This window comes from Mobula birostris, chromosome 22, assembly GCF_030028105.1.
Source record: "Mobula birostris isolate sMobBir1 chromosome 22, sMobBir1.hap1, whole genome shotgun sequence".
Classification (NCBI taxonomy): domain Eukaryota; kingdom Metazoa; phylum Chordata; class Chondrichthyes; order Myliobatiformes; family Myliobatidae; genus Mobula; species Mobula birostris.
Genome location: NC_092391.1, coordinates 51,897,810 through 51,922,987, shown reverse-complemented (window position 1 = coordinate 51,922,987; position 25,178 = coordinate 51,897,810). Strand labels below are relative to the sequence as shown.

The 25,178-nt window shown below is 42.2% G+C and overlaps 1 protein-coding gene across 2 annotated transcripts in view; it reads left to right on the top strand.

Annotated features, from left to right (window-relative positions):
- Positions 1-25,178, top strand: part of tctn2 (tectonic family member 2) — a 57,059-nt gene that overhangs the window by 24,853 nt on the left and 7,028 nt on the right. Inside the window, exons 10-16 of one of the 2 annotated variants that reach the window (XM_072240733.1) lie at positions 1,645-1,794; positions 1,910-1,993; positions 7,833-7,916; positions 11,646-11,763; positions 15,102-15,208; positions 22,466-22,607; positions 23,337-23,480. In XM_072240733.1, coding sequence (XP_072096834.1) covers positions 1,645-1,794; positions 1,910-1,993; positions 7,833-7,916; positions 11,646-11,763; positions 15,102-15,208; positions 22,466-22,607; positions 23,337-23,480 — 829 coding nt within the window. The remainder of the gene's footprint in view (positions 1-1,644; positions 1,795-1,909; positions 1,994-7,832; positions 7,917-11,645; positions 11,764-15,101; positions 15,209-22,465; positions 22,608-23,336; positions 23,481-25,178) is intronic. The other variant, XM_072240734.1, reaches the window with a different exon arrangement.

The window sequence follows — 25,178 nt, the reverse complement described above, 5'->3', positions numbered from 1 at the left end:
GTTTTAGTGCTGCAATTCACATTAGGAATTCCTCAGCTCTCAATAGGTTTTGTTAGGGTAGATGTGGAGAGGAAGCCACCTCTTCACAAGAGGAAGAACCTTTCCACATCCATGAGGTGTTGCCCATTTAAAGAACACTGTGGATAATTTTCTTTTCCCTGAGTATCGTGATGCTTTGGGACTCTCTTCCTGAAAGGGTAAAGTGTCCTTACCTGCTAACTCTTGTTTCATCACCTCACAGGAGTTAACTGAATCTCTCCTCTCCAGGACTAATTCTGGACAGTTTCCCAAACTGCTCTACTCCATCTAGAAGCAAAGTTATGAATTTCCTTTTGAGGCCTCTAGCTTATGAAGACTACTTTCAGTCATTCTCCCTGATAACTGGGATTAGTTTCGTTGCTGTCTGCAGTGGTGCTTTTCTCATTCTGTGGTGGTCACAGAGGGCTGACACAGGTTTAGCGGGAGCTCAGGAGGATTAAACTTGACTGCCATTATTGGAAGACAAATCAGCCTAACACCTCCTGTGGTCTGGCCACTATTCCCCCAACATGTACCTTGTGTTGCCTGCTTCTGTTAATGCAGTAATGTATATTAAACTATGTATATTTGCCAAGTGTGAACTCTCAGTAGCATGTACACAAATGTTCTACCCTCCCCTTAGGCTTGGAGTCATTTTATAGGGGACAGTGAAATTGTTGAAGTCCGCATCACAGTAGAGGACTACTGGTCTACTAGATCCAGGACATGGAACAGTACTGGAACAGGCCCACTGTGTCTGAGCCAGACGAGGCTCTTGAACAAAAGGGAAAAACTAACTGATTCTATTTCTGGTGTTCCCACAGCTGATTTTCGCACTTTAAGGATTCTTTATCTTGTTATTTCATGATCTTGTTATGTATAGCTATTTATTTATATTTGTATTTGCACAGTTTGTTGTTCATTGATCCTGTTTACAGTGAATGTCCTATAGATTTGCTAAGTATGCCCACAGGAACAAAAATCTTAGGGTTGTATGTGGTGACATGTATATACCCTGATAATAAATTTTACTTTGAACCATGATGCCATTCTCAACTGGTCCTGTACATGGTCTATATCCCTCTATCCCCACGTGCCTATTAAACGTTGCCATCATATCACCTCTTCTGCTTGTGTGTTCCAGGTACTCTCCTCTCTGTACTAAAAAATTATTGCATCTCAAATCTCTTTTAAACTTTCCCTCCACTCAGTGTAAATCTATACCCTCTAGTGACATTTCCATCTTGGGGAAAAAGTATTGACTCTCTGCCTTTTCTATACTATCTATAATTTTATGTACTGTCATCAGCTCATCCTGTCAGCCTCTGATGCACCAGAAAAGACTGTCCAAGTTTGTTCAACCTCTCCCTATGGCTAATATTCTCCAAGTACAGGCAGTGTCCTGGAGAACCTTTACTGCACCATCTCCAAAACCTTCCTAAGGTGTGGTGATCAGAACTGTATGAAATAATCCAAATGCAACCAGTTTTATATAGCTGCAACATGACTTCCCAACTTTTATATTCAGTGCTCCAACTGATGAAGGTAAGCATGCTGTTTGCTTCCTTACTATCCTGTCTTGTTGCCTAGTTGTTTTCTAATATTATTTGTTTATTCTTTATGCAGGATTGGTTAATGTATCAGAGCCCAAAGTTGTGAAGGGAATGTGTGAAAATATGATTCTGCAGGCTGATTATGTCTTCCACTGGAATGGGAGTGCGATATCTAATATCACTTTATGTGTCACATTGGGAAATGTTTCCTTAGATTCATCAGGTATGACTGTGCTCCACCTCTTCACCTCCTTTGGCCTTGCTGTCTATGAACAGCTGTATCATTGGAAGTTTGTATGTATTGATCTCCATCTAAATCCATATATCTTACTTTCCAGCTACTGTGACTCAAAGGTTCAGTGTTACCTTTATTAACTCACGCAATGAACATCACACCCAGGTGACTCGGTCCGGCAATCCAGGTGAGACAATGGATTACTGTCCGAGCCTCTAGAGTAATGTTATCGATGAAAGTTTGGAATTTGGCTTCAACGAATGAGCAATTTCCATTTAAAAACAAAAATCAAAGCAATTGCTTTATACAAGGGGCAATAATAAGTTGGTTTTTGGTGATCAGTGAACTTCAAAGTTCAAAGGTTCGAAGTAAATTTATTATGAACAAACATATAGGTCACCATATACTACCCTGAGATTCATTTTCTCACAGGCATTTAAAATGCAAAAAAAAACCCCACAAATGAATCAATGAAAGACCACACCCAACAGGGTGGGCAAACAACCAGTGTGCAAAAGACAACAGATTGGAAATACAAAAAGAAAATAATAATAAACAACACAGGACCAGTTGGTTAACAGAAAAATGATCAAAAATACAAAATAAAGGACCAACAAATTCAAGATTAAATGCAGAAAATGTCAAGAGAAACCAGAAACAATCCCAACATGTTATAGGCTCCTGCAGCAGCTGAACTCAATCTGATTATTTACACAGGCACAATCAAGTGGCAGACATCATTCACCAAATTCTTGCTTTAAGATACAAACTCTTTTAAGAGACTAATCTTAGATAGGTACATGGAGCTTAGAAAAGTAGAGGGCTATGCGGGAGGGAAATTCTAGGCAGCTTCTACAGTAGGTTACGTGGTCAGCACAACATTGTGGACCAGAGGGCCTGTACTGTGCTGTAGATTTTCTATGTTTCATAAAGGACACCCAACCTTACTATAAATACAAGCCTAATTCAGTTTTAATTTAGAGTCCCACACATCATATTATGACTGATCCATTATTACAGGTAGGACAATCCATAACAACTGGCCAGATATAATATTTTAGGATAAACAAGCAAAAGCAGTTTACTTAATAGATATAGCCATTCCAAATGCACACAGCGTATATCAGAATAGTTTTTGGTGAAAAACACTAGAAATATACTGAATTAAAAGAGGAAATTGAAAGACTATGGAACACGAACAGGAGATACATTGTCCCAATAGTAATATCTACAACTGGTGTTATCCCAAAGTCGCTACACAGTAGCATTAACCAGCAATATTTATGTAAATTTCAAAGTTCAAAGTAAAATTTATTATCGGAGTCCATATATATCACCACATACAACCCTGAGATTCTTTTTCTGCACGCGTACTTAGCAAGTCTATAGAACAATAAATGTAAACATCAGGAACTGTTAACTATAAACAAACTGTGCAAATGCAGATATAAATAAAAACAATAAATAACAAGCATGAAGTAACAATATGACAGAGTCCTTAAATGGGTGTAGCTATTTGTCACCATATACAACCCTGCGATTCATTTTCTTGCGCACACACTCAATCCATAGTAGAATAATAACCATAATAGAATCAATGAAAGACCAGCACTCAACAAGAGTGCAAATGCAAAATGAAAGAAGTATTAAAAATAAATAACTAAACAAAAAAAAAAATCCTGAAAGTGAGTCCATAGGATGTAGCAACATCTCAACGATGGGGCAACTGAGGTTTAGTGAAATTATCCCCTTTGGTTCAAGAGCCTGATGGTTGAGGAGTAGTAACTGTTCTTGTACCTGATAGTGAGTCCTGAGGCACCTGTACCTCCTACCTGATGGCAGCAGGGAGAAAAGAGTATGACCTAGGTTGTGAAGATCTTTGATGATGGATGCTGCTTTTCTGTGGCAACATTTCATGTAGATGTGGTCAATGGTTGGGAGGACTTTACCCGTGATGCACTGGGCCGAATCCACTACCTTTTGTCGGATTTTCTGCTCAAAAGGCATTGGTGTTCCCGTACCAGGCTGCAGAAAGTTAGCACACTTTCCACCACACATCTATAGAAGTTTGTCAAGGTTTTCGATGACATGCCGAACTTCCACAGACTTCGGAGGAAACAGAGGCACTCTTTGCAGTAATATTTATATGACAAGTCCCCTGAGGTAGGGACATCCAGGAATTTAAAGTTACTGACCCTCTCCACCTCTGATGATTACTGGCTCATGGACCTCTGGTTTCCCTCTCCTGAAGTCCACAATCAGTTCCTTGGTCTTATTGACATCGAGTGAGAGGTTGTTGCTATTACACCACTCAGCCAAGTTTTCAATCTCCCTGCTGTATGCTGATTCATCACTCCCTTTGATATAGCCCTCAACAGTGGTGTTGTCAGCAATCATGTATATGGTATTGGAGTTGTACTTAGCCACTCAGTCATAAGTGTAAGGCGAGTAGAGCAGGGGTTAAGTACACATCCCTGTGGTGCTCCTGTGCGGATGGAAATTGTGGAGGGGATGTTTTGGCTAATCTGAACTACAAGTGAGGAAATCCAGGATCCAGTTGCACAAGGGGGTATTGAAGCCCAGGTCTTGAAGTTTACTGATTTGTTTTGAGGGGATGATAGTGTCAGATGCTGAGCAGTAATTGATGAAGAACATCCTGAATCTCCAGAAATCCACTAGAGTAGTCCGCAAGTTCCTAGCAATTGAGAATTGAGTGTGCTTGGCTGTGCCTCAAATTCATATTTTATCATCTTGACCTGAGAAAAAATAAAAATAAGAATAAATAAGTAATAAATATTGAGAACATGTGATGAAGAGTCTTTGAAAGTGAGTACATAGGTTTTGGGAACAGTTCAGTGATGGGGTGAGTGAAGTTATTCACTGGTACAAGAGCCTGATGGTTGATGCTTGCAGTGATGTGTAGCTAAAAATATAAAAACCCATAGCAATCTGCAGGCTTTTTAATGAAAGTAAACTGTTGAATGTTCAAGTAACCTATATCCACCATCACTTGAATAAGGATATTTTAACACTGGTAAGTGTTAGACTGGTACTCCTGACCCTGCTTCACACAACTCCATTACTATACTGTTGTTGCTTAAAATTTCAGTCCATGTGGGTGACTGAGTCTTGTCTTAATGTGTTAGTACTGTTAGTGTTTGATGATCCTGATCCTAATCCAACACAACTGTGAAGCTGAGGCTGGACCTTTTGGGCTGCTCTCTTCAATATAACACTAGCAGCGTGTCACAGTGCTGGCATGTCCATCACCTGTGGAGATCAAGACTATTACCATTCACCTATCCATGCCTGTCATAATTTTAAACATGTATAAGGTAACACAGATACAGGCATTCAGCTCACCATGATGCATCAAGGGCAAGGAATTCACTTCACTGAGCATTAGATTTACCACAGCTGGAGCACTGTGAAGAGGGCCTTCAGTTATATGTCGAGACTGGAGAAGCAGGAGTTCGTCCCTTTCGTCAAGAAAATATTGGATGAGGATTGAAAAACTTTATTCAAAATCCTGAGGGTTTTAGGAAGTGTAAGTACAGGGCAGGTTAATCAGCTGGCAACAGAATTTGAGGTGGCACGGTAGCATAGTGGTTAGCACACACTTTTAAACAGGTGAACAACAGGAATTCTGCAGATGCTGGAAATTCAAGCAACACACATCAAGTTGCTGGTGAACGCAGCAGGCCAAGCAGCATCTGTAGGAAGAGGTGCAGTCGACGTTTCAGGCCGAGACCCTTCGTCAGGACTAACTGAAGGAAGAGTGAGTAAGGGATTTGAAAGTTGGAGGGGGAGAGGGAGATCCAAAATGATAGGAGAAGACAGGAGGGGGAGGGATAGAGCCAAGAGCTGGACAGGTGATAGGCAAAAGGGGATACGAGAGGATCATGGGACAGGAGGTCCGGGAAGAAAGACAAGGTTGGGGGGGGGGACCCAGAGGATGGGCAAGAGGTATATTCAGAGGGACAGAGGGAGAAAAAGGAGAGTGAGAGAAAGAATGTGTGCATAAAAATGAGTAACAGATGGGGTACGAGGGGGAGGTGGGGCCTTAGCGGAAGTTAGAGAAGTCGATGTTCATGCCATCAGGTTGGAGGCTACCCAGACGGATTATAAGGTGTTGTTCCTCCAACCTGAGTGTGGCTTCATCTTTACAGTAGAGGGGGCCGTGGATAGACATGTCAGAATGGGAATAGGATGTGGAATTAAAATGTGTGGCCACTGGGAGATCCTGCTTTCTCTGGCGGACAGAGCGTAGATGTTCAGCAAAGCGGTCTCCCAGTCTGCGTTGGGTCTCGCCAATATATAAAAGGCCACATCGGGAGCACCGGATGCAGTATATCACCCCAGCCGACTCACAGGTGAAGTGTCGCCTCACCTGGAAGGACTGTTTGGGGCCCTGAATGGTGGTAAGGGAGGAAGTGTAAGGGCATGTGTAGCACTTGTTCTGCTTACACGGATAAGTGCCAGGAGGGAGATCAGTGGGGAGGGATGGGGGGACGAATGGACAAGGGAATTGTGTAGGGAGCGATCCCTGCGGAATGCAGAGAGAGGGGGAGAGGGAAAGATGTGCTTAGTGGTGGGATCCCGTTGGAGGTGGCGGAAGTTACGGAGAATAATATGTTGGACCGGGAGGCTGGTGGGGTGGTAGGTGAGGACCAGGGGAACCCTATTCCTAGTGGGGTGGCGGGAGGATGGAGTGAGAGCAGATGTACGTGAAATGGGGGAGATGTGTTTAAGAGCAGAGTTGATAGTGGAGGAAGGGAAGCCCCTTTCTTTAAAAAAGGAAGACATCTCCCTCGTCCTAGAATGAAAAGCCTCATCCTGAGAGCAGATGTGGCGGAGACGGAGGAATTGCGAGAAGGGGATGGCGTTTTTGCGAGAGACAGGGTGAGAAGAGGAATAGTCCAGATAGCTGTGAGAGTCAGTAGGCTTATAGTAGACATCAGTGGATAAGCTGTCTCCAGAGACAGAGACAGAAAGATCTAGAAAGGGGAGGGAGGTGTCGGAAATGGACCAGGTAAACTTGAGGGCAGGGTGAAAGTTGGAGGCAAAGTTAATGAAGTCAACGAGTTCTGCATGCGTGCAGGAAGCAGCGCCAATGCAGTCGTCGATGTAGCGAAGGAAAAGTGGGGGACAGATACCAGAATAGGCATGGAACATAGATTGTTCCACAAACCCAACAAAAAGGCAGGCATAGCTAGGACCCATACGGGTGCCCATAGCTACACCTTTAGTTTGGAGGAAGTGGGAGGAGCCAAAGGAGAAATTATTAAGAGTCAGGACTAATTCCGCTAGACGGAGCAGAGTGGTGGTAGAGGGGAACTGATTAGGTCTGGAATCCAAAAAGAAGCGTAGAGCTTTGAGACCTTCCTGATTTGGGATGGAAGTATATAAGGACTGGACATCCATGGTGAAAATAAAGCGGTGGGGGCCAGGGAACTTAAAATCATCGAAAAGTTTAAGAGCGTGAGAAGTGTCACGAACATAGGTCGGAAGGGATTGAGCAAGGGGTGATAAAACTGTGTCGGGGTATGCAGAAATGAGTTCGGTGGGGCAGGAGCAAGCTGAGACAATAGGTCGGCCAGGACAGGCAGGTTTGTGGATCTTGGGTAGGAGGTAGAAACGGGAAGTGCGGGGTGTGGAAACTATAAGGTTGGTAGCAGTGGATGGGAGATCCCCTGAGCGGATGAAGTCGGTGATGGTGTGGGAGACAATGGCCTGGTGCTCCTTGGTGGGGTCACGATTGAGGGGTAAACAGGTGACCTGGGTTCAATTCCCACTGCTGCCCATAAGGAGTTTGTACATTCTTCCTGTGACTACGTGAGTTTCCTCCCACAGTCCAAAGACGTACTGATTGGTAAATTGTCTAGTGTTTAGGCCAGGGTTAAATTGGGAGATTACTGGGTGGTGTGGCTCAAAGGGGCCTATTCCACCCTTACGTCAATAAAATAATTAAATAAATGAAACCTGTCCACTGTACAGAATGGTGAAATGTTCTCTGTTCATTTCAGGTTACTTGGTTGGAAGACCGGTTCTGGCTGCCCTTGAGAGAGGCAAGAATTTGCAGAAAGTCCCTTTAAGAATATGGCGACCAGGTGATGCATTTTGTTTTGGTCATTAGAAGGAGAGGGAGAGGAAAAAAAAAACACATAACGCCGAGGTCACAGACTGCCCTGTAAATTTTCACTCTGTTATTCCTGTCTGTCATTGATGTTTTGAATGCACAGAAGCACAACTACAGGCAAGAAGGCAACTTGGCCGGCATGGACGAATGGGGCCAAAGGATGAATGGCTGTAACTGACTCTATCTGCACCCTCCTCTGTTCCAGTGGTTGAAGATAAAAACTTCCCATAGAATTAGAGATTGATACAGCACAGAAGCAGCCCCTTCAGCATAACTGTTCCATGCGACAAAGATTCCCATCTATATCTACATACTGCTAAAACTCTCATGCTCTAGTTGTCTGTTTGTGACCTCCAATTAGCGCAAATGGTGCATTACAGCAGCACTATTTTTGGCTAAGTCAACTTAAAATGCGCCAACTTACAGAATGCAGGCAAAGTTCAGGGTTATATGTTCGTATAAAGTCGCTCACTCGCCAAAATCAACAGCCCTGCTTTCACCCAAGAGCCGATGTCAGCCATGACGGAAACTGCGATGCAACACCACGACGCATGCGCATGGCCAGCCTCAGAAGCAACACCTACAGGAGCCAAAGGGCAGGGCAGCTCTATTTCGAGCGGTCACTTTCTGCTAATCACCATCAGCATGTGCAGGATTGGGACAGATCAAACTGAGACCCATCAATAAGAGATAAGTAATTATTGTAATGACGTACTTCGAGACACCCATCAAACCCTTTATTGCAGTCAAAGGACAGTGGTGACTATATCACGTCCATTTAGGAGAACGCCAACCACATCATCAAGAATAATCAGCATCTTGGAGGCTTTGGTGTTACTGCTTCGTATCTTCTACCCAGCATTAGGGTAAAAAAATATGGTCAACCTAATTATGCCGCATGGAAAGAGAAGGGGACAATATGGTCAAGAGATGACGCCAAGCGATGTTGGGAAGTGGCAAGGAGAGGGAGAGAACAAGAACTGGGTGAGGCCAGGGCCACACGACTCCAGGATCAGAGTCAGGACAAAAGAGATGAGAGAAGAAGAGACAGAGGAGGAGATGCATGCACGTCTCCAAAATGACAACAACTAGCATAGAAGAAAGAGAGACAAAGAGACAAAGGAGCTGAAAAGTGCACCTCTCCAGGATCGGAGACAAACAACAAACAAGCAGAAGAGATGAGGAGACGGGGGATGAAAGGGCTGCACGTCTCCAGAATGACAAAAACAGGCACAGGAGGAAGAGAGAGGAAGAGACAAAGGAGCAGAAAAATGCACATCTCCAAGATCAGAGACAAAGAATAAACAGCAGAAGAGATGAAGAGATGGTGGATGAAAGGACTGCATGTCTCCAGAATGACAACAAGAGGCACAAGGGTGGCAGATTGACCAGAAATGATGCCATCAAAAGTGTCCTTCGTTAAACGAGGAGGAGCTATATTTGCTTTGCTACGCGTCGTTCTTCTTTAATAAACTGAGGTTTTCTTCAATTTCCAAAGCAAAGCGATGCCAATAGCATTCAGGAAAACTTAACGTTCATTCTGGTCACATCAGACTGCACTACCCTTCTCTGAAAGGGTGCCCCAATGGGTCACCCCGTTGTCTAGTTAGTCCTATTTACCAGCCCACAACTTTCTAAACTTTTCTAATTAATGTAGCCATCCAACTGTATTTTAAAAATTGTTATTGTACTTGCCTTATCCACTTGCTCTGGCACCTCTCATCTATACCGATAAGTAAATACCATCATCCCTGTAGTTCTTTTATTCAATTTCTTTTGTGTCTTCATAATAAAGTATGATGTTCAGGCAGGATTCATTACTTCTGTGTTTGTAATGGTTTATTGTTCCATGTTGTTGAGCACCATGCCTCTGTTTATAGTGCCAGGATTCCATGTGACTTCTAAATCATTTCTCTACCCTGCCCTCTCCAACAAATGATATCTCTGTGTTCTTTTTTTTATTGTCTCTGCTCATTCTTGCAATAAACCCAGTCCAGATGAAGGGTCTTGGTCTGAAGTTTTGACTGTTTGTTCATTTCCATAGATACTGCCTGATTTGCTGAGTTCCTCTAGCATTTTATGTGCGTTGCAATAAGTGAAAAGTTTCATTTTTTCACCTTTAAATTGAATCTCCCACCAATTTACCCAATCTACCATCTTGAGCCTTTATTGTCCTTGCAGTTGTTGTACTCCAAATTTACAGTAAACTTCCTATAATGTGGAAAATCACATTTTACTGCTACTGTTTTCTATTGATGGCCTAATTTTCTATCCAGGCTGTTGCATTTTAGCAGGTACAGCAATTTCAATGTGTGGAGCACAGGATGCTGTAGGGTAGTGGATATAGTGCAGTTTATCACCAATACCGTCCTCCCCGCCACTGACACCAGTCCTCCCCACCATCAAACCATTGACAGTGATGGACACAGCCTGTCCATCGGGGCGCAGTCCTCCCCGCCACTGACTTCAGTCCTCCTCACCAATGAACCATTGACAGTGATGGACACAGCCCGCCCCACCACTGATACCTGCCCTTCTCACCATTGACAGTGATAGACGCAGTCCTTCCCACAGCTGACACCAGTCCTCCTCTCTGTTGACATCAGCCCGCCCCACCCCGACACCAGGCCTTTTCGCCATTGACACCATCAACAGTGGTGAAGACAGTCCTTCCCACCACTGGCACCAGTCCTCCTTTCCACTGCGAGTGGTGGACACAGCCCTTCTGCCACTGACAGCATCTACAGGAGGTTTCAGGAAGGCAGCACCTATCATTCAAGTATCCCCAACAATCAGCTCATGTCCCCTTCTCATTGCTAGTGTTGGGCGGGAGGTACAGATGTCTGAAGTCCCACACCACCAGGTTCAGGAACAGCTACTTTCCTACAACCATCAGATTCTTCAACCAACTTGCACAGCCCTAGTCCTACCTCAGCAAAAGAGCAGTATTAATAACCTCGCGCATTACCATGGACTTTTTTCTGTTTTTTCTTTTTCCTTTCTAAACCATTTCTCTACCCTGCCCCCTCCAACAAATGATATCTCTGTTTTCTTTTTTTTATTGCCTCTGCTCATTCTTGCAATAAACCCAGTCCAGATGAAGGGTCTTGGTCTGAAGTTTTGCCATTTTTCTTTGCAGTGAAAACAGTTTTATATAATTTGTGTACAATTTATATTCTGTGTGTTGTCCGTATTTACGTGATACTGCTGCAAGTGTGCATGTCCCTAGTAACGTACAGATGACAATAAACTTGCCTTGTAGCACCTTCTATTCCATGAGCATCAGTCTTGATGATGAGTCTGTCATGTGTCACCTTGATCTGATGCCTTCGGGATGTCCTACGGATAACATCAACCGTATTTCTGTCATCAACCTTCTCTATTACTTCATCAAAAAACTCTGTCGTCGGTTACGAGAAGACTTGTACTTTCTTTTTATTAGTTTGTACATCATTCCCGTCAGCATATGAGTTTTCTCCGCTTTCCTCCCACAGTCCGAAGAGATACTGCTTAATAGATAATTGTCATTGTAAATCGTCCTGTGATTAGGCTAGGGTTTAATCTATGGGTTGCTAGGCTGCGTGGCTCATCAGGCTGGAAGTCTGTTCCATGCTGTGTCTCTAAACAAATAAATGTCAGCAACATTTGAAAAAAAAATCTGCTTTTGTAAAATCTATTTTTATTCCATTTTGTTTTCCAGTTGGAAATGGGTTGTGCTCATCAACTGAAACCATGTTGTTATTGTTTGGAGAGGACTCAACCTCCGGCTGCCTGTTGCGCCTTGGCATTGATGATTTTGAAAACTGTACTGCTCTTCGGTGTGTAAGCAATTGTTTGACTCTCTCAAGGGTTTGATAGTCACGTTAATTTGGCAAAAATGTTAAATAGCTAATGTTCTTGTGGACTGTTCCACCGCACTTGCCTTTGGCTGCTGTTTCTACAATGAAAGGACAAGTCTGCAATTGAGTTTAATCTGTATGTATGTACTGGTGAGTTTAACCTGTATGTGCACCCAGGTGAGTTTAATCTGTATGTGTGTACTGGTGAGTTTAACTTGTATGTGTGTCCAGGTGAGTTTAATCTGTATGTGCGACAAAGTGAGTTTAACTGGAGAAAAAAGCAACCTGTTGACCTTTAGAAACATAGAAATATAGAAAACTTACAGCACAATACAGGCCCTTCGGCCCACAAAGCTGTGTCGAACATGTCCTTACCTGAGAAATTACCTAAGGTTACCCATAGCCCTCTTATTTTTCTGAGCTCCATGTACCTGTCCAGGAGTCTCTTAAAAGACCCTATCGTATCTGCCTCCACCACCGTCGCCGGCAGCTCATTCACGCACTCACCACTCTCTGCATAAAAAAACTTACCCCTGTCATCTCCTCTGTACCTACTTCCAAGCACCTTAAAACTATGTCCTCTTGTGCTAGCCACTTCAGCCCTGGGAAAAAGCCTCTGACTATCCACATGATCAATGCCTTTCATCATCTTATACACCTCTATCAGGTCACCTTGCATCCTCTGTCGCTCCAAGGAAAAAAGGCCAAGTTCACTCAACTTTTCTCATAAGGCAAGCTCCCCAATCCAGGCAACGTCCTTGTAAATCTCCTCTGCACCCTTTCTATGGTTTCCACATCCTTCCTGTAGTGAGGCGACCAGAACTGAGCACAATACTCCAAGTGGGGTTTGACCAGGCTCCTATATACAGTAGCTGCAACATTACCTCTTGGCTCCTAAACTCAATCCCACAATTCATGAAGGCCAATGCATGGTATGCTTTCTTAACCACAGAATCAACCTGCACAGCAGCTTTGAGTGTCCTATGGACTCTGACCCCAAGATCTCTCTGATCCTCCACACTGCCAAGAGTCTTACCATTAATACTATATTCTGCCATCATATTTGACCTACCAAAATGAGCCACCTCACACTTATCTGGGTTGAACTCCATCTGCCACTTCTCAGCCCAGTTTTACATCCTATCAATGTCCTCCTGTAACCTCTGACAGCCCTCCACACTATCTACAACACCTCCAACCTTTGTGTCATCAGCAAATTTACTAACCTATCCCTCCACTTCTTCATCCAGGTCATTTATAAAAATCACAAAGAGTGGTGTCCCAGAACAGATCCCTGAGGCACACCACTGGTGACCGACCTCTATGCAGAATATGATCCATCTACAACCACTGTTTGCCTTCTGTGGGCAAACTAGTTCTGGATCCACAAAGCAATGTCCCCTTGGATCCCATGCCTCCTTACTTTCTCAATAAGCCTTGCATGTGGTACCTTATCAAATGCCTTGTTGAAATCCATATACACTACATCTACTGCCCTACCATCATCGATGTGTTTAGTCACATCCTCAAAAAGTTCAATCAGGCTCATAAGGCACGATCTGTCTTTGACAAAGCCATGCTGACTATTCCTAATCATATTATGCCTCTCCAAATGTTCATAAATCCTGCCTTTCAGGATCTTCTCCATCAACTTACCAACCACTGGATCCTCACTTCCATTGGATTAAAAAAAGTGTTTAAATCTTGCAATGAGGTAGTTACATTTCCGTAACTCAATTGACAACAATGAGACATTCCTTAAATACTTCATACCCAGTGTTAGATTCTGGTGTTTTTAATCCAAGGTTCCTTTATTAAGAGTTTGTTTTATTAAGAGTTGATAGAACAGGAAAGTTGAAACAGACAGTGATAGGGGAAAGCTAAAATTAAAAAAGAATGAGAAACTAGAGATGGTCCCTAGGATAAAGCCGCTATTTTTATACACAAATATGAAAATTTCCATACAAATATGTAGACCAGAGACAACCAATTAGAAAGTATGTATTTGAATACCCAGTACCAAGTTAACCAATGAGGAAGTACTTATTCACTTAATGCAGCACAAAGAAACTTCCAGAGCTTTTCAGAATTGTACTTTGTATAGCCACTAGAGCAGGGGCTCCCACCCTGGGGTCCACGGACCCCTTGCTTAATGGTATTGGTCCATGGCATAAAAAATGGTTGGCAACCTCTGTGCTAGAGGTGTATTAAATAGTTATGTGCATGTTAAGAATTACTTAAAATGCAAGCAGATAATTATTAAGTTGCAAAGAAAATAACAATTAAACAGTTTAATCTAAGAATTAAACAGTCAATCCAACACCAGTGAAGTTCTTTAAAGTATTGTCCCCATGGTAATGAGGAGCAGTGAAATGAAAAGCAACCAGAGTGAATTATTTCAGAATGTTCTGCTCCTTACACAACTATGATCCTCACATTTCAGAGGCTGTTCTGCATTTCTGGTGCCTTGCGTTGATTGCTTCAGTTTGGATTTTTTTTACTTCCATTTTCCTGAGCTCAATCCCCTTCTGTTTCTTCCCCAATGGAAAATGCTTAATGAATTAATCTAACAAGTGTGAATGACAATTGAGGTTTGCTTTACTCTAGCAATTAGTTCAGTACCATCTTTGAAATATTTACACAGGTCTGAATCAACAGTTTGAATGTCATGTTGCTATTGAAGTCCCACCAGGACACTGTACACTGGGTTTATGAAGGGTTCGGGACCACCAGGATTTCTCACATACTTCCTAAATTTGTTGTGAATTTGCTGCGCATCCTCTGACTCCGTGTTGCCATTACTTGGGCAAGTACCTCAGGGCTGCAGTCCTGACAAGTGAAAGATAAGGATTAGTTTTATTTGTCACATTTACATTGAAACTTACAGTGAAATACCTCATTTGTGACAATGAGGATGTGCTGGGGTGGTCTGCAAGTGTCGTTATGTTTCTGGCGCCAACATAGCATGCCCACAACTTACGTTAGTACATGGATAGGAAAGGTTTGGAGCAGAGGTTCCAAACCTTATTTTATATCATGAACCAATACCAGTAAGCAAGGGGTCCATGGACGCCAGGCTGAGAACCCCTGGTTTAGAGGGATATGGGCCAGACATGTGGAAAATGGGATTAGCTTAGATAGGGAATCATGGTCAGCACAGGTCAGTTGGGCTGAAGGGCTTATTTCTGTGCTGTATGACTGCACGTTTGACTCAGATAACTTGGGCACCTCTCTGAGATTAGCTGTCAGAGTGCGTTGGCACAGTAGTAATGCTCTGATTTCCAGTGCTTGCCTGATGCCCTTCTGATGTATGACAGGTCCACTGTTTATGAAAATCTGCTCAATCTTGTGCCAGCGGATTACGTAGCACGGAGGGGAAACTCCAACTTCACAGACCTATCAGAGTGGGTGCCGTTATTTAAAGGTAAGTTTTTACTTGTAGCTGAAGTAAGATATTTCCTTCATTCACCTGCTAGAGTACCTATTTACAGCCTGTTATGCCACTGGCATTTAGGATTGCAGTGAAGGTCCTCCATCTCTGTCTGTCCTTGGCCATCTTCTCTATTGTGCCCCAGTTGTGGTTCAGGGTCCTCATTTCTGCCTCTGTGGTACAGCGCCAAGTTGTCTTTCGTCTCCCGTGTTTCCTCTGCCTTCAGGGGCCCAATGAAGTGCAGCCTTGATGATGGAGTTTGCATCTCTTCTCATCACATGCCCAATCCATCTCCATCATTTCCTCGTGATGATTGTGGCCATGTCCTCTTGATGACACTGAAGGAGAAGGGCATGGTTGGAGATCTTTCTTGGCCAGAAGATACAGAGGACCTTTGGAGGCTCATGGTGCGGAGTGACGGCAGCTTGGTAAGGTCGCTCTCTGTCAGGCACCAGCATTCTGAGTGTGGACAGAACATAGCTCTGGTACAGCTTCACCTTGGTGTGGATGCTGCTAGATAGCTTTGTATTATTCTGTGTAGGCTGTGGATTAAAAGCTTATTTAATTGCCCTCCACACACCGTGAACAGAGTGGTATTGATGCCTGATAGAATCAGTTATGACTGAATGGTGAAGCTGTCCTTCACGCTCCGGTTTCCTATGTATTCCTACAGTATCACAAAGGGATTCCTAGTTGGTTAATGTGCAGTCATTTTTACATAAGGAAGTGCTGCTGGCTTGCTTTCACACCAGTGACCCACGGATACCAGAGAAATTAAGGAGCAGCTAACCTACCAGGAGCTGTTGGTATTTGATAGTTCAGAGTAAATTTATTATCAAAGTACATATTTGTTACAATATACAACCATGAGATTCATTTTTCTTGCAGGCATACTTAATCCATAATGGAATAATAACCATAATAGAATCAATGAAAGACCAGCGTTCAACCACAATGCGAATACAAAATGAACAGAATATTAATAATAAATAAATAAGCAAAAAAAAAAATCAAAACCATGAGATGAATCTCTGAAAGCGAGTCCATAGGTTGTGGCAAGTGAGGTTGAGTGAAATTATCCTTTTTGGTTCAAGAGCCTGATGGTTGAGGGGTAGTAACTGTTCCTGAACCTGGTTGTGTGAGCCCTGAGGCTCCTATACCTTCTTCCTGAAGGCAGCAGCAATAAGAGAGCATGATCTGGGTGGTGGGGTTCTCTGATGATGGGTGCTGCTTTCCTGCGACAATGCTTCAAGTAGATGTGCTCAATGGTGGGGAGTGGACTGGGCCGTAACCACTACTTTTTGTAGTATTTTCCGTGCAAGGACATTGGTGTTTCCATGCCAGGCTGTGATGTAGCTAGTCAATATACTCTCCACTACGTATCTATAGAAGTTTGTCAAAGTTTTAGATGTCGTGCCAAATCTTCACAAGCTCCTCAGGAAGTAGAGGCATGATTGTGCTTTCTTTTTTTTTATGATTTAGATTTTATTGAATTCTTTTACAAATTTTTCCCCGAACCTTTGAGTCAGTTTTGAAATTATGTAAATCATAGCTTACAAAACATAAAATTATCCAGAAAATAAAAAACAAACATGGCAGAAATAAATATCAATAACCATGTGTGTTTATTTAGACCTCTAATAACATAAAAGACTGCCATTCAGCAATATGCTTCACCACACATTCACCACTATTCCCCCACCCCAGGAAACCTAAATATTTGCCCCATTTTTGTGTATAGATGTCCAATCTATCAAACTGTTTGTAAGACATGTGTTCAAAAGCTGCCACTTTGGCTATTTCTGTGACCCACTCCTGAGATGATGGTCCCCCCCCCCCCAAGTTCCTCCAACCTCTAAGTATAATTTGTCTTCCTACCATTATACTTGTCAGGATCCAATTTTGAGAGTGTTTATTCCAAGTGTGTCTTCTATGGCAAAAAATCTGGGGCAAAAAGGGAGTTGAATACCTGAAACTTCACCAATATACTTATGTATCATAATCCAAAATTCTTGAATTCTGGGACAGGACCAGAGTGCATGTACTAAGTCCCCTTTATCCGCCTCACAGCGCCGGCATTCAGGGGTGGTTTTCAACCCTAATCTATGTAACCTTGCTGGAGTCTAATAAGAACAGTGTAGAATATAGCGCACCCTCACGTCTCTTGACATTGTTTTGACATTTTTGCAAATTTTGTCCCACTCTTTTGTCTCAAAAGTCACACTCAGGTCTTTTTCCCATGCTCTTTTAAGACCCAACAGAGATTTGTCCCCGGAGATTTGTGTTAAAGCTGAATAATAAGTTGAGGCTTCGGGACCTTTACCATATGCGGCCAGTACAGTAGACAGTATCGTAGCAATTTGTGGGGGTTGCTGTGTAGAACCGAAAGTTGTATGTAGCAAATGACGCAGTTGAAGATACCTCCAAAATTGTGACCTAGAGATATTGTACTGTTGGGTTAATTAATTAAAAGATTTTAAACTGTCACCATTATAAAGATCTTCCAATTTAATTTAACCTTTCCCTTGCCATTCCCTCCAGAAGAAAGAGGACTTATCAATACACAACTTCGGATTCATCCAGATACTTGAGGCTTCATTCAAATATGGATTAAATTTAAGTAATCTGACTAGCTTATTCCAAAACAAATGCATATGCAATATAATTGGGTGAGACCTTGCCTCAGGAGGTAACTTGATCAACTAACATTGTAATGGAGGGATGGGAGGAAGAGCAGAACACTCAATACGATACCAAGGAGGCGCTCTCTCTGGAAGGAGAGACCAATGTGCTAAATGCTTAAGAGTAAAGGCATAGTAATAGTATATTAACTCTGGCAAACTTCACCCCCCCGCCCCCCCCGCCTTTCAACTGGCAATTGTAATTTGTTAAAGTTTAAGCATGGGCATTTACCATTCCAAATAAAAGCCTTAATTATTTTATCAAATTGCTTAAAATATATTAATGGGATTTGAACTGGTAACGATTGGAACAGATAGTTAAGCTTCGAAATGCTATTCATCTTCAAGGCATTTACTTTTCCCAACATTGACAAATACAATGATGATAATCTGTCTACATCACATGAAATTTCTGCAATAATGGATCAAAATTTACCTTTACTAAATCCTTCAGTTGAGGGGGAAAATTAATACCTAAATATCGTATGCCCTTCTGTGGCCAGTGAAATTGGCCTGGGTAAAAAGCGGGTGCAGGGCAATATGCAGTTAACAGTAGTGCTTCCGATTTTGTCCAATTAACCTTATAACCTGAGAATCTAGAGTAAGACTTTATACTGTTAAAAAGACATGGCACCAATCGACTAGGGTCCGACACAAATAATACAATATCATCCACACAAAGCATCAGTTTATGAACCTGTCCTCCCACAGATATCCCTATAAAGTTCTCATTCTCTCTGATAGCTGCTGCCAGGGGCTCCAAAGCTACACAGAACAACATTGGAGAAAGTGGGGAACCCTGTCGGGTACCCCTTTTAAGTGAGAAGTGAGGTGAAATGTAACCACTAGTTTGAACTGCTGCTTCAGGGTTATTATATAAGAGTCTAATCCATTTTAAAAAGATGGGTCCAAATCCAAAAATATTGAAGAATCTTAAACAGATAGCCCCATTCCACTCGATCGAATGCTTTTTCAGTATTGAGTGAGATAGCTGCTATAGGTGACTGATTATCGGCCACCAACCACATAATATTCACAAGACTCCTTATGTTATCAGATGAGCTGCGGCCCCTGATAAATCCCACCTGATCACTATGTATCAACTGTGTTATTACTGTGTCTAAATGGTTTGCAAGGATCTTTGATAAAATTTTCACATCTATTGGGATTAGGGAAGTTGGTCTATAAGTCTTACATTCACACGGGTCTTTACCGTCTTTCAGAATTAATGTAATTAGCACTTGTGATAAAGTTACCCCGTTCTATAGACTCATTGTACATATTCAGCAGTAGTGGAGCTAGCTCCTCCGCATAGCATTTAAAAAATTCTGCTGTAAATCTATCTGGGCCAGGAGCTTTCCCAGTAGGTAAGGTCTTAATCACTGATATAATTTCTTCTAATGTTATAGCAGAATCAATATATTGTTGTTCTTTCGTCAACGTAGGTAACCTTAATGGCCTCAGAAAGCTATCAATTTCTTCCTCACTAAAGTTGGAGGTTGATGTATATAGGTCCTTATAAAACTCTTGGAATGCATCATTAATATCTTTAGGTGTCGTCAAAGTATCACTTGTTGCTGATCTAATAGCTGGGTAATAGATAATTGATTCTCTCTGTTTTATACACCTTGCCAGAAGCTTGCCAACTCCCCCGATTCAAGTTGCCTTTGTCTTGCCCTGAAAAGCCAAAATTCTACTTTCTACTTTAATATTAGATTGTGTTGATATTTCAGCCGTGTTAGTTCTTTCAAATCTTTGGATGTCATCCACTGCTTCGATTTTGTCTCAATCTCTTTGATTTTATTTTCTAAGTTTGTAATTTTCTGATTTTTCTGTTTTTTTTAATATAAGAAGTATGTTGAATAGTTTATCCCCTCAAAACTGCCTTCAGGGCTTCCCAGTTAGTCCCTGCCGAGGAGGCCGTAGGTGTATTTATTTCTAAATACTCCTTGATTTGTTGTCCCATAGCTTGCCCAAACATTGAATCTTGTAACAAGGATGAATTAAATCTCCATCTATGTGACTGCATTCTCTTATACTGAGGTATTGTCTCTAGAGAAACCCAAGCATGATCTGATATTAACAATTGCACATTGAGACACAGACTGAATAAGTGACTTGGATATAAGGAAGAAATCAGTCCTTGTGTGTATTTTATGAACTGCAGAAAAAAATGTGTAATCCCTCCCATTGGGATTCATAAGGCGCCAAGCATCCACGAGCTGGGGGCTTTACACATTTTTTGCACCATCACAGTGAGTTTTGAGGTTCTATATGACAACATCTTACTATGGTCGATGATTGGATCCATTACCAAATTAAAATCTCCCCCAAGTATGATATCATAAGCTCCAATAGGATGTAACTTTCCTTCAAGATCAACAGAAAACATCTTCTATATTAGATGCATATATGTATGCTAAAATAATATGTTGCTTCTGTACTTCTGCCAAAATAATAAGAATTCTCCCTGCTTCATCTTTGATCTGTTTCTCACATCTAAACTGCAGCCGCCTATTGATAAGTATTATAATGCCCCTGCTCTTAGTTGACCCTGCACTGTAAAAAAAAGCATGATCTGTAAATCCCCCCAGTAGTTTTACTGATCCCTCTGCTGATAAATGTGTTTCCTGTAGAAAAACCACATCCCATTTTTGTCTCTTAAGCATATTCATTACTTTTCTCCTTTTTATACGATTGCCCAGACCGTTAACATTCCATGTGGTGAAACATACTTTATCTGAATTAAGAGAAGCCATAGTTAGGACAAACAAACAAACACACTGCAATATTTTGACACTGACTCATAAACCCCCGTTTAAACTGAAAAGTAACAAAATGGCACGTAAAACTCTCCTGTATGCAACAGTGGCCACAGAACACCGCCAAGCGCCCCTTCCACAAAGGATTATGGTCCATGAAATGCCCAGACCAGTTTTAACTGCTCAGAAACAACGCCGATGCAATTTCACAATCAACATAGATGGTCGTGCTTTCTTTATAATTGCCCTAACGTGCCGAATTCAGGACAGGTCCTCTGAAGTAACAATAACTCCGTTAGTGTTGAGTGTTTGGCATATTTCAACATCACTGAATTGATTCATATTTTTTGTCAGGTGTGTCTGTTGAATGATTCAGTGACTATACCCATAGACCATCGGTTGGTGTGATGTTGTCTGATGAGATTTGAGTCTCAGTTTAATTACTCCTGTGTAGTGAGCCAGCTCTGACAATGCAGCACACTCCCAGAGCTTTTTTCTTCCCAAAGAGCCTTTTGCCAGTCCACCACTTCGTGCAGAGTGTACTTGCAGCCCCTTATGGAAACTTCTGGCCTCTTTTGGCAGCTCTGTTCTGGCTTTTCGCAGTTGAGACAGGCAAGCTTTACTATTGGAGACGGACAAGATGTTCTGAAATGACTACTTCAGTTCTTCATTTCTTGTGATAGTTGAGCTGGTCAATTCATCTACTACAGCTGGTCAGCCTACTGTGCTAACGTTATAGAATCCAGGAAGTGTTATCAGTACTGGATGATGTTTCTTTTCTGGTAACTGTTGACCTTTAAAGCAATATGTTGTTAATTCAAAATGAAAGTAGATTCTGACCCGAGCATAAGATATATGAGCAGGATTAGGCCATTTGGCCCATCGAGTCTGCTCCGGCATTTCATCATGGCTGATCCATTTTCCCTCTCAGCCACAATCTCCTTCATGCCTTCTCCCCGTATCCCTTTGTGCCCTGACTAATCAAGAAGCTATCAACTTCTACCTTAAATATACCTAATAACTTGGCTTCCACAACCGCCTGGGGCAATGAATTCCACAGATTCACCACTCTTTGGCTACAGAAGTTTCTTCTCATCTTTGTTCCAAATAGACGTCCCTCTATTCTGACGCTGTGTCCTCTGGTCTTAGACTTCCCCTACCAGAGGAAACATCCTCTCCTCATCCACTCCGTTGAGGCCTTTCAACATTTGATAGGTTTCAATGAGATCTCCCCTCATTCTTCTGAATTTCAGTGAGTGCAGGCCCAGAGCCATCAAACTCTTCTCATAGGACAAGCCTTTCAATCTCTGGAGTCATTTTCGTAAACATCCTTTACACCCTCTCCAATGTCAGCACTTCCTTTCTTGAATAAGAGGCCCAAAACTGCTTACAACACTCCTGGATTGAAAGTGACATGCCAGTCAAGGACAGAGAATGTCCATGGTTTTCAATGATGAATTAAACAGAGGCTCCAGTTCTCTACTGGGGGAAAACTCTTGCTTGGTTTTATCTGGAAAAGCAGGTAGTGCTTGGCCTGTATTTTGCATAACCCAACTCCATCAAAAGCACATTAATTTGCCGTTCTGTCACTTCACGTCTGAGAGATTACTCTGCATTGTTTGCCTTTAGAACGATACTTACACTGCAAAAGCAGTTTATGTCACTAAGCATTTAGGAATACCTTGTGGGCATGACCGTGTGTTGCATAAGTTCAAGTTCCTGTAATCACAAGTATTGTTCAAAGCTGCGAGTGAGAGCCTGTGGTTTTCAAATTAGTCACATTTATATAAATTATTTTTTAATTGTAGCTTCATTTAACGATTCGACTGAAGGTGGATTTTATGGATTCTGTGCTGGGGTTCCTGCCGCTATGAACATTCAATTTCTCACAGCAGTTGTTGGTGCGGTTGAAGGAGTCCCACAACGAGTGATACTTGGAGTTGAAGTCAGGTAAGCAGATGGCGTCACAATTGTATTAGCTAGTTGGCATCTTCCAAGTGTTGGACTAAATGATGTTCAATGTACAACATAAATCAGGCTGCTCATTTCTGAGTAATTAATATTTCCCAATAGCAAAGGACATGCTTTCCCATAGGGCTACTGAAATGAGAAATGGGTTACTTAACAGAAGTGGTAATCTTAATGTCTTAACATCTTCGTTACCTCCTCAAAAATGTCATGTTGGTAAGGCTGACACCCTGTGCACAAATCCATGCTGATGATCTTCAAAAAGCCCAAACCAATCTTTCCCATGTTTTACTCAGCTCTTACAGTTGTACCTTGGCCTTCTTGGCTGCTCTGGACATCCACATTCTTCTCTCTTTGCCTCACTGTAATTCTAAAATTGTTTTCTTTGGTTCAATGAGGGAAAATGTATTTAAAAAGCACTTGATTTTGGCCCCAAGTCCATCTTCCTTCACTGTGTATTGAATCGTCTCACTTCTACTCAAAAATAAGCAATCATATCATTACACCCACAAATATGGTCCAATTATCCCAAAACATCAGGTCTTTCCCAAAACTAAGCATGCTTTCCTTTGGCTATTTATCTGGCTTCTGTTGGTTTTTGCTTCTCTGACTATTCAAACTGACATTTAAATCATTACAAATTGCAGTACAAAAATGTATTTCCTCCGGTTCTTCCTGTCTCTTGTTGGATCAATGGTTTTGCCTTTTTAGTTTCTCCACAGTGAGGTGGCACATTTCTTGTGGAGGAGGAGATAGTACAGCCTGCAGGAACAGTTCCCTTCTTCAGTCCTTCTCCATCCGCACGTCTGTGCAGTTTATTCAAATACCAGCCCAGCAAGAGCCCCCATTGACCAGGTACAAGAAGCTTCAAATGATTTACCATCTTGTGCTGTTAATTCTTACACTACAAGCTTTTCTCTTTCTTATTTCATTGTTTGGCTTTTGTTCTCGCCCTCTCCCTGGGGATGTGGAAGAAACTTGGAGCACCCAGGGAGGGAAGGAATTGGGGTGGAGCTGCGGGTGAAAGGGGTGGTGCGGGGAGCTGGTGTGGTCACAAGGAGAATGTACAAATCTGCACAGACAATATTGCTGGAATGCTCTTGTCCCTGTGCCTCCCTGTGCCACTATCATTGTTGCTTGGGTATTCAATCTGGTATAGTCAAAGATCTCCAGTTGTACAACCTGTTAGAATCAAAGATTTCCAATTATACAACGTGTTATAGTCAAAGTTCTCCAGTTAATCAACCTGTTATAGTCAGATAAACAAGAGAAAATCTGCAGATGCTGGAAATCCAAGCAACACATTCAAAATGCTGGAGGAACTCAGCAAGCCAGACAGTATTAATGGAAAAGAGTACAGTCGATGTTTCAGGCCAAGACCCTTCATCAGGACTGATCTCCAGTTGTAATGCCTGTTATAGTTAAAGGTCTCCAGTTGTACAACCTGTTAGAGGACATAGGAATTAGGCCATTTGGCTCATCGAGTCTGCTCCACCATCCAATCATGGCTGATCCTTTTTTTTTCTCCTCTTCAGCCCCACTCCTTGGCCTTCTCCTTGTAACCTTTGATGTCGTGTCCAATCAAGAATCTATCAAGCTCCGCCTTAAATACACCCAACAACCTGGCCTCCACAGCTACCTGTGTTAATAAATACCACAAGTTCACCACCCTCTGGCTAAAGAAATTTCTCTGCATCTCTTTTAAATGGATGCCCCTCTATCCTGAGGCTGTGCCCCACCATGGGAAACATCCTTTCCACATCTAGCATGTCTAGGCCTTTCAACATTTGAAAGGTTTCAGTGAGATCCCTTCTCATCCTTCTAAGTTCCAGTGAATACAGACCCAGAGCTCTCAAACGTTCCTCGTATGACATCCCTTTAATTCCTGGAATCATCCTTCTGAACCTCCTCTGGACCCTCTCCAATGCTAGCACATCTTTTCTTACCTGAGGAGCCCAAAACTGCTCTCAGTACTCAAGATGAGGCCTCACCAATGCCTTACAAAGCCTCAGCATCATATCTCTGCTCTTGTATTCTAGACCTCTGGAAATGAATGCTAACATTACATTTGCCTTCCTCACCACTGACTCAACCTGCAAATTAACCTTTAAGATGTTCTGCACAAGGACTCCCAAGTCCCTTTGCATTTCAGATTTTTGGATTTTCTCCCCATTTAAAAATAGTCTGCACATTTATTTCTACTACCAAAGTGCATGGCCATGCATTTATTTCATTTGCCACTTACTTGCCCATTTTCCTAATCTAAGTCCTCCTGCAGCCTACCTGATTCCTCAACATTACCTGTCCCTCCACCAGTCTTCATATTGTCTGCAAACTTGGCAACAAGGTCATCTATTCCATTATCTAAGTCATTGATATACAGCATAAAAAGTATTGGTCCCAACACCGACTCCTGCAGAACACCACAAGTCACTGGCAGCCAACCAGAAAAAGATTGTTTTACTCCCGCTCGCTGCCTCCTACCAATCAGCCAATGCTCTAACCTTGCCAGTAATTTGCCTTCAATATCATGGGCTTTTTACTGTATTTGCT